The 9,900-nt window shown below is 43.3% G+C and overlaps 1 protein-coding gene across 1 annotated transcript; it reads right to left on the reverse strand.

Moving 5' to 3' along the window:
- Window positions 1–1,691: 1,691 nt before the first annotated feature.
- Window positions 1,692–7,997, reverse strand: DEPDC7 (DEP domain containing 7; the record flags this gene model as incomplete). The annotated part of the gene is made up of 8 exons (XM_010131777.1): window positions 1,692–2,019; window positions 2,200–2,278; window positions 2,381–2,506; window positions 2,705–2,847; window positions 3,545–3,759; window positions 4,527–4,716; window positions 5,605–5,735; window positions 7,610–7,997. Coding segments are annotated over 8 exons (1,487 nt in total), but the record flags the coding sequence as incomplete, so codon positions are not given.
- Window positions 7,998–9,900: the final 1,903 nt, after the last annotated feature.

The raw sequence follows: 9,900 nt of genomic DNA on the forward strand, positions 1-9,900 counted from the left end.
CTCAGCAGCCCAGGAGCAAGGCTGTGACTCACAGTGCGGCAGCATCCGCCATCCAGAGCTCATCCTCCACCAGGCCCCAGGCGGAGGCAGGAGCTCATCCTCTTAACCGCCCGGTCAGGCCAGAGAGCACACAGAACCAGGAGTTAGGAAGGGAATGTGCAACTGATGCACCACAAGTAGATTACGTAAAATACAACCAGAAATTCTAAGAACCAAACTGCCTTTGCACCCCCACATTTTAAAGTGGGGCATAAGCTATTTTTTCTAAGAAAGAGCATTTATAATCAAATTCTTTCAGTTAAAACTAAGTACTAAAAAAAAAAAAAGAACTAAAAAGGCTTAAACTTCCCCCCATAGTATTAGTTCTCAAAAACCTTTTATAAGAAAGAGCATTTATAATCAAATTCTTTCAGTTAAAACTAAGTACTAAAAAAAAAAAAAGTACTAAAAAGGCTTACACTTCCCCCCATAGTATTAGTTCTCAAGAACCATTTATCTTTTAGAAGTCCTTCCCAGCTGCCTAGAACAAGCCTCTTACACATTTGCCTTCCATCCCCCATCGAATACAGTAACGCATTGTCCTGCGTCACACCAAGTCGCCAACTCGCTTTTGGAGAAAGTGCTCTGGAGAAGCAGCCACGAGCGGCTACACTCCCACTGATGACCGGGAGTCACTTAGTGGTGACAGCGCAGTACCTCAGACGGGATGGGAGGGTGGTTTTGAGAACAGCTCACCACCTGTGTTCCCGTAACAGTTATCACCACTGTGTTCTCACGATTAAACTAGCCTTTTCCCCAGACCGCAGAGAGCTCTATCGACACTGTGCGTGGAACGATGCTTGTGATTTCTTGCAACAGTAACAGTAACGAAGCTTTGCTGGCACCACCCCAAAGATGACTCCATGAGAGTCCAAATCACATCTCTCTCCATGCTAGATATTTTCCTGCTTGCAACTGCCTGTGTTGCACAGCTTGGGACTTCCTCTGTAGACTAGACACCAATAAAACATACAGCAATAAGAACACCCAAAGGCCTTTCATTTGTTCCAGCTCTTCTCTAATTACAGCTGGTGCCATCAATAAGACTTACAGACAGAGCAAAACACTGCAGGGATGAAGATAACGAGCCATAAACAGTATGTTCTGTGGAAACCAAAGCCAGACTGACTTAAGAATCCAGAATATCTTTATCATCCCAGGAGAGTCAGTGGGAGTTCAGGGCAGAGCAGGATTCAGCTGGGGAAAAGTCGCCTTCCCTGGCAACCTGACAGTGTGGTGCCATTTCAGCCTAAACCAGCACAGTAACTGGTCATACACAGACACGCTACAGTACACTGGCAAGCGGAAAGAAAAACTGGCTTATCAAGCAGGAGCTGTTAGAATCCAGCTCTGTCCGTTACGCAGCAAGTCAAAGATCAACGCTACAGAACAGGCACACAATGCAAGGCCAGCTAGAAAAAAAACCCTGTAGAGCATCAAACTGAGTGTTATGGCGAAAGGCAGCAGAGAGATCTCATTCATGGAGAGGTGTTACCCATCTCAGTAACTCTGGTACTTTAGTGGGGTGAGTCAGTGGACTTGGCTTTTGGTGAGGAAGAGGATTATTTTGGTCCTACAGCAATTAAGAACAAGCAAAGCTGATGCAGAAGTACAGGCTTTACTGTTGTACAGTTGGCTTTGTTAATAATGGTATGAATTCCATCCATTTCCACAAAATAATTTTATTAGGTACATGAATACAAAAGATTTACAAATATATTAGTGTTTTCAATGCTGGAATATAGAAAGGAATCTACATTTAAAGTCACACACACATATCAGTAACTCTGTCTCCAAAATACTGCATAAAAATACTTGGATTGCTGCTATGGAACTGACCTAGCAGTTTCTTTCTCTCTTTGTCAGAGAGCTTTGAATCTTCATCAATAGCTTTCAACAGAGATAACAGCTCATCTTTAGTGGTCTTCTCCGTATTGGAGCGATACTCCTTTTCATCAAGTGTTTGGCAAAAGGTATAGCCTAAAAGGAAACATTCAGAGAGTTAACACCGCACGCATCCACCCTCCAGGTGCCACAGACCCCTCCTCCTTTGGAGTCAAATTAGTCATCGCTACAGCAAGTCTTTCCGCATCATCTCGGTCTCTGCTACTGCTCACGTGGGTGCACGACGAGAATAAAAAGTTCAGTTTAAACTGTTACCTGTTATCTTACTAGGATCTTGGCCTTTCTGCAGAGCCACCAGTTTATTGCTGACCATTTTATGCAGTGTCCCTGGGATCTTGGACAGAAAGAGAAGACAGTCAAACAGCAGCTTAGAAAAGACAGTTCTGCATAAGCAAACGAGATCACAAAAACCTGGTTGTTGTTTCCTAGCTCTTACCTTTAACACATCTTTTTGGTGATCCACCAGGAATAAGATCAGGAGGTCAGTTTTCCCTCTGGATAAGATTTTATTGTTGATAATAGCTTTAGAGAATGTTCTTTTCACAACCATCCTGTTGTCGCTCTAAAGAATAATTTGAAATAATGAGCAGAAGAGGAGAATCAGGCTCCCTCTTTAAGAAGGGCGTCACCTTTGTTCTTCTAGAGTCACTGCTTTTCCTGTAGTCACATATTTAAGCTACAAATGTGCTTTCTGACCAGTATCTGGGACCTGTAGATTTCCCTAAGTGTAAAGCAACATGTAACAAGTACACACATTTACCTCCTTCTGTAGTTTGAGCTCAGAATTATGTGCTGCCACAGCCATGAAGTACAGCAGTCTTCTGAACTCCTCCCTCACTTGGCTGTCGAGAAGTTTCAGATAGAGTTGAACGGCTTCTAAAGATTGCTCCATCTTCCCATTCACTGGGGAGAGATAAAGGCACCTATTGCCATATTTATTTAAACAGATGTTGCAATAAAACACCTAAATTAGCCACTGAAGAGAAGTTCATCTCTCTAAATAGACCAGGTCAGACAAAGCAATTCATTCTCACTGATTTCTCACAGGCTGCTGAGAACTGTTTGCACACAAACTGAGAACAGCCCAGCCCGGGCTGCTAGCCCACACTGAAGAAAGCTCACTTGAAACTCAGTTCAGTTACACTTCAGCCATCTTGAATGGATCGGGAAAGACTGAAAACGGAAAGCAGGTCTCTTAAGAAAATGAATGACCTCTCGTGGAAATAAAGATCTCCCAAGAAATGAGGAATATGCCCTAGATAAAAGGGCTAGCTGAATACCAGGCCATATTTATATTTATTTTCCCCATAGATATTTGATTTCCATGGATACCAACTACTACCGAATAATAGCTCTCCAGTGTCACTGCCTTTTTACAGAGACCCAAACAAAACCTACAGAACTGCATGTAGTCATTTTTGTAGACCAAAAATCTCAAAGCAGAGTCTTCATTACCAGAAACAAAACAAACAAACAACAAAAAAACCCAACACACACCAAACTTGCAGTAGCCAACCTTTAAGCTGGGCTGCTGTAGCAAACACTCAGATTGTCAGTACGTATCCCACAGAGGCTTAGAAACCAGCTTTATTTTACTTACCCAGCAGCTCTGCAATTCCTGAATGAATCTCAGACGCATGGCTTAACAGCGGCTCCTTCTTCTGGCCATAGTATCTACCGATATTTTCAAACAGCAGCAGCTTCCACGTGTCTGCTTTATCGGGTTCGTCAGGCAGGTTCCTGCTAATATCCACCACCATATGATCGGGAAGGTATTCCAAACAGTCTATTGCTGCTGAGAGCCATTCATCTGTTCTAGAAGACAGAGCGGTTTCGCTTTGTAGCGGTACTTACCGACGCCTTTCAGAGCTGGCTGCACTGCTCCCCACAGAGAGCAGGCAAGCTGGTTTCTCAGTCCCAGTGAAAGCCGGGTGGTGGGTAGGAATTGGTTGATACCCGATGCTTTTGCTGACCCACTCAAGTACACCATAGCCATATAACTCTTTGTTACACACGTAATCAAGATGAAGAATTAGTAACCCACACGGGCAAACAGCCACAAGCGGTTAAACCTAAAGTTAGTGATGTCCTCTATTGTTAGACAAGGGCATAATTATTGCTAGATAAACAGAAACATGCACCTTGATCTGATCCAGGGTGATAAGTTTTTCAGACTGTTTTTAACTGTATTTATAAATAGTTTCAGGCTCAGCATCCTTGGCTTTTTTAATATAGTACGAGAAACCAAACTATTCCCTCACAAGTTATTTTTTAAGGAAAAAATTTCAAGATGATGGTAAAATGCACTATCTTCTCTCAATGCAGCAAACAACTTCCCCTCTGAATACCACCAAACACTATCGTTGCATTCAAAAACTCTTCCGGTGTTCAGCAGATATTGTCTCAGCTACTTCTGGTTTACAGCTTCGCAATTGTTATTTATTAATTATCCCAGTCAAGTCTGACAGGGAGAATAGTGCCTACTCGCCTCCTTTCTGCAGTACCAGAGACTACACCTTTTCTACACCCTTATGAAAGCAGAAAGCTTTCCACAGTGGCAGAGATGAGGGAGGAACACTTACTGTGAGTCACTGAAAGCCTTGAGAATCTCTCTGTCAAGGTAGTTACTTGTGATGACATATCCAGGCCCTTTCCTTGGTGGTGGGAGCTGAGGTCTGACCTCTTGGTGCGCAAGTAAGGACTCAAGAAGTGGAAGGTCTACAAGCTGCAGCAGCCGAGCAATCGTTTGTTCTTGCCATACCTCATTAATGACTGGAAAGGGTGGAAAACACAAAGAACACGGAGATTCAGCATGGGCAAAGAGAGAGATTAGGAAAACGAGAACAACTTCCCTTGCTCCCCTCAGTCCTAACACCTAATGGGCTAGTTTCACCAAAACAAAGATTTACAGTAGCAGAGAGCAGTAGCCCTTATCAGCTCTGAGTGCCTTTTACCGCCACAAAAGGCAAGAATTAGTCATTTGTTTAGTTAACTACAAGCGTCAGAGAACTGCTTTTTGGAGAAGTCTGAAGTGCCTCAGGTTCTTTGTGCTTTAATTTGCAAGTGAGCTTTGTTCTAGGTAAAAGATTAAAAAACAGAAGTAACAGCGACACTCTCCTTATCACAGCTTCCACAGTTACAGTCTGGCTCCAGTTTGGGGAGTTTCTAGGATGCATTAGCATCTTTGACGAAAGGAAAAAACACATTAGATCATAGTTTAGTCAGAGAGAAGACACCAATTGTCCAGAACAGTTTCAGGCAGTGCTGAAGGAGTGCCGGCTGGAGCAGATACAGTTAAAAAGCCAGGGAACAGTTTTAGCTAACAGTAGGCCACTGGCCATCATTAAGTCAAGCACAGAAGAGTGCAGGTAATTGAATATTATGAAGAACCAAATCAAGCTCCATACAGTTGTGTATTCTTTGCCACAAAATTCAGCACTGATTTATTTCCACTAGAGATAACGATCCTGACTAATGAAATAAAAAGGTAGAAAGCGAGCCTGCACAAAGACAATTTGCCTTCGTTATGACATGGCGTTCAAAACAAGAAGAGAGTCGGTTTGACTCCCTCTCCAATCTGAAAGGCGCGAGCCTTTCCAGTCCTGCAGTTATTACCTTCCTTCTCCCAAGGAGAAATGACTGCAACATTACTTGGCTTACCTCGACGGGACAAACTATCCGAGATGTTTACTTGAGGGGTATTCGCAGGCTTTAAACTCAGGTTTTCCCAGAGATCCTCCAAGCTTTCCGATTTAACAGGTGTAGAGTGAAACAACATGCTCTTCTCATGTCTGAGATCAAAAAACAGCTTTTATAAATACTTATATCCATATATATGGATAACCAAACATACCATCCAACATACAGATACAGATAACTGTCTGAGATTTTAAAAAGTTTTCCTATATAAATATTTACTTTATTCTCTCCCCCACCCAACACTTTCTCTGTACATTATCCTGTGCAACTTGGACAACACCTTAAAGAATTACTTGTGTGCAATAGTTGCATGTGAGTGCATAGTTCCTGCCTTGGAACTTGTCACAACCAGCATCAGCAGAAGCTACCTCAGTTACCGCAGAGAGAATGCGGGAAGAGGAAATGGTTGAGGAGGGGAAATTATTTCTAAAAAGCCCAGACAAAACACCCCCCCTCAAAACCTCCAGAGTTTTAAGACATTATTCCTAACGGGAAAGTGAGGATAAAAATTAAGAGCTGTTCTTGAAATACCCAGAAGGTGGCTGTTCCGTATCAATACAATAAAGTTATGCGGCTTGTTCATGCAGCCAGCTAACAGTCAGCTTCAGACACCTGGCCCCCACTTCCCTGTGTTAGCTGGTTCTCCCCGGAACTGCTTTCCTGTGCCATGGAGTAGATAGCACAACATCAGCCACAAAATTACTATTCTCCCAAACACACTCGTTCAATTTCTATAGCCTCTTTGTTTTAGGGCACTGCAAAATCCTTTTGATGCCCACTGCCTTTGCTATGCATGTGACAAGTTGTGTACCCATAGATCTGTTCCTTTCACTAAACAAAGAAATATAACCCAACAGATCTGTGCCCTGTCCAGAAGAAAATCTCCTTCATTCTATTCTTAGTGCACATGAATAATCTTGTTTGACTGTTTATCTGATATATTCCAAGTCTTGCTCTAACAGCCCTTGGTTTAATTTCTCACAAGTCATCCTTTTTCCAAATAAAGACAGTTTGCTTTAGCACAGAAAAAGAAGCAGGACCAAGGAACTATCCATTTTTAATCACTGCTTCTAGAGTTTTCTGGTGAGTTGGGTTGATGCACTGAAGTTCTCATTTGCTACTCTCACATCAATCGCACAAGGTATTTTCTTATTAGGTCAATGCTACCTGCAATTTTCAGAAGTGCATATTGCTACAACTATTGCAATAACCACATGAATGTTGTTTTTTGTATGGATATGTCGACATACATTCAGCGATGAACACTCGACAAAAAACTATTTAAGGGCAGTTATTTGGCAAAGCATCATCTGCATAGCAGCATGTTCTGGTTTGTGGTGGTTTCGACAGTACCAGGGTTTTCTTTGCCCACTCCTACAGGGCAGTAATCCCCTCCCCGCAAGCCCTCTGGTTCTACGACAGCATGCAGTGGTGTAACAGCCTGCTACCCGGTCTAGGAACAAGTCATACATGCATGAAGAAACAGCTGAAAACATTCCAAAAAGATAAATCTGAAGCATAGTGAAGCCAAGATAATGAAAGAAGAAAACTGTTTTTTACCTGTTTTTTCCTTAAAAACTGCCTTACACCAGAGCTAGGTGTGCAGTGACTAAAGATTGTTCCACTGCATTGGCCTATTCGCTGCCGCTGAATTCCAGCCAGTTAGGCTGGTTTAGAGCCCAGCAGATCAGTATCTGTAATGCACTTAATTTCTACCCTCCCGCCCTCCTCCCCCCCAAGGCGATGTGATAACAGACACTGAGAACAAGTAACTCTGCAGGCTGAATGATTTACCCACTTCAAAGTGATGTTTCCTGCCTACCTTCCTCCCACAAACACCTGTAGAGTGCTGCTTTCCCCGCCCCCAGGTTCTGTAATTGTACAACAGTTCTCTCTTCTGTACCCCAGAACACATAACCGTTTCCGGCTGTAAAAAACATCTCCTCCTCAGGTCCCATGTGCTAACCTTTGTGGCGTACACTGCTGGTAATCTTTATCGAGCTCTGGCTGGCTTGAGATGTTTGTGAATCTGTAGAGGCTACTGCTGCTGTCTTCGAACACAGACCGTTTGTCTTTTCCAAAGACCCTAGTAGAAACAGCCTCAAATACTTTGTAATCCATCAGCGCTTGACATACACGCACTATTTTAGCACGAGAAATATCAACGTCCCCAAAATACTTGTTCTGTAGAAGATGAGCAAAGACAACATCCACCGCATCTGAACCAATAAAACAGTCATGATAGCACTTGAGGTTCTGGCGACGCTTTTTCACTTCCACTTGAGTTTGAAGTGCGTTGATAATGCTGCTCCAGACATATGTTGCTCCAAACGGTTTCTGTGCCAGGCTAAAGCCTAAGAACAGGGAAAGCATAAAGACTGAATTCATGCTGCAATTAGAAAAGAACTGTCCCTTTCTGCCTGCTGGCTTTCATGACTCTTGCAATGATTTAAAAGTCTGAGACTTCCAGTTTGGCTTGGGTTGCCCATGTATTAGCATTTTATTACTTAGCAAGTCTGCCTGCATTGTCCCAGTGTACCTCACTCTGGTGGCTGCTCTCACTAATTAGCCTGAAGCTTTGCAACCAGGAGTTTCTACTTTTTCAGCCTGTCACGTTGACACTACCCAATTTTCCACGCTTGCAGAACCTACTCCCCTAAGCACACACATTCCCACAACCAAGAACTGGCTGCATGTACTTGTAACGCCCCACTAACAAAGCTGACAGAACTCTCCAGCTGGGCAGGGAAGCAGGGATGAAGAGACACCTCAGAACCTTGTTTCCTACAGGACAGTGCACACACAAGCTACACGTTACCAGCTTAGCGTATCGCTAATAAGATCAAGAATTCTAATCCGAGGCATCACTTTCTCAACTCTAATCCCACAGACCAGCCTTCCACCACCACAGCTCCAAGTGAGATTTAAGCTCTGTGTACTAAGTGCCACTTCCTTGAGCCAACCAGTTTTCCCTCCCCAATAAAACCTCTGAACTATTACTCATTTACCAATCTGATTAGGAACAGCACACAGCAACTAACAGTTCGACCAGAGGCTAGACTCGGCTCCCACAAGGACTTACAAACACAGAATATTCTTACAAAGTTTGTAGGTGGGACCTAAGCGGGAAGAGTGGCAGCCACCAGAGAGACTAGAATTAGAATGTATGTTTCTCAGTAAATCAGATGAATAATTTATTAAGAGGGAAAACAGAGGAAGCTGAAGGACAAAATATGGAACGAGGAGTTGGCAGCAATCCTACAGAAAGCCATCCGGGGTTATGACAGACCTCAAACCAAATGAATTAACAGTGTGATGCAGTGTTTAAAAAAAAACAACATGCAACTCATTCTGGAACATATTACCATGAACATTTTCCACAGAGATGCAGGAGGTATTTTTCCTGCTTGGTCTGAAGTGGCATTAGAGAATTGTATTCCAATTTTGGCACCAGAATATCCAGCTGAGCTCCATCTACCACAGAGCCCAGAAAATCAGCAAGTTGGCAGCGGAAGGAAGGGCAGGGGGCAAGTTAGAGGGGTAGCGAAAATCGCAAAAGAAAAAAGAAGAAAAAAGCAAGGAACACAGTAGCATTTGAAGGCACTAACACTGTTACAAAGGACAGTGATGGTTATCTCACCAGAGACACCTGCCTTCTGAGAAGATGAAGGAAAACAAAAGCTTTCTAATACAGGGCATTGAACTAGACTGAGTAGAAGCCTTCCAGATCTCCAGTTTCCAAAGCTTTAAAAGTACAAGACAGACAAGGCGCGTACTTGCTGATACTTTAACCTGATGACACCTTCAGGTGGGTAGAACGAACTAAACAGAACACAGAATTTCCTTCCAGCCCTGCATTTTGATAGCTGACAAGACTGTTTGCAAGGAAAAAACCACACAAACCAAATGCACAAACCCAAACCCAGCACCCCCAAACATACCAACGCTGGTTTCTACTGCTAAAATAAATATCAAAACGAGCTCCAGCAATAATTCTGCTATTAACCGCTGCTTTATCACCGCTTTCTTCCACACACACTCCCCCAAACTCTTTTCTTGGGGCAGCAGTATGACATGTGGCATTAATGATTAAGGACAGAAGGTTTCACAAAGTTCAGGTGTTTCTCCAGGTGGGAAAAAAGCAGTAGCAGTTCTCAACCAACGACCTTTAGCCCTTCACGTCGCATTAACAAGCCACCTGCTTTTTCACCGCCTTTCAGGAGAGCAGCAGCTGTCCGAGCCTCCCTGGTACTCTCC

This window comes from Buceros rhinoceros, unplaced genomic scaffold (assembly GCF_000710305.1).
Source record: "Buceros rhinoceros silvestris isolate BGI_N320 unplaced genomic scaffold, ASM71030v1 scaffold41152, whole genome shotgun sequence".
In the NCBI taxonomy this organism is placed as follows: Eukaryota; Metazoa; Chordata; class Aves; order Bucerotiformes; family Bucerotidae; genus Buceros; species Buceros rhinoceros.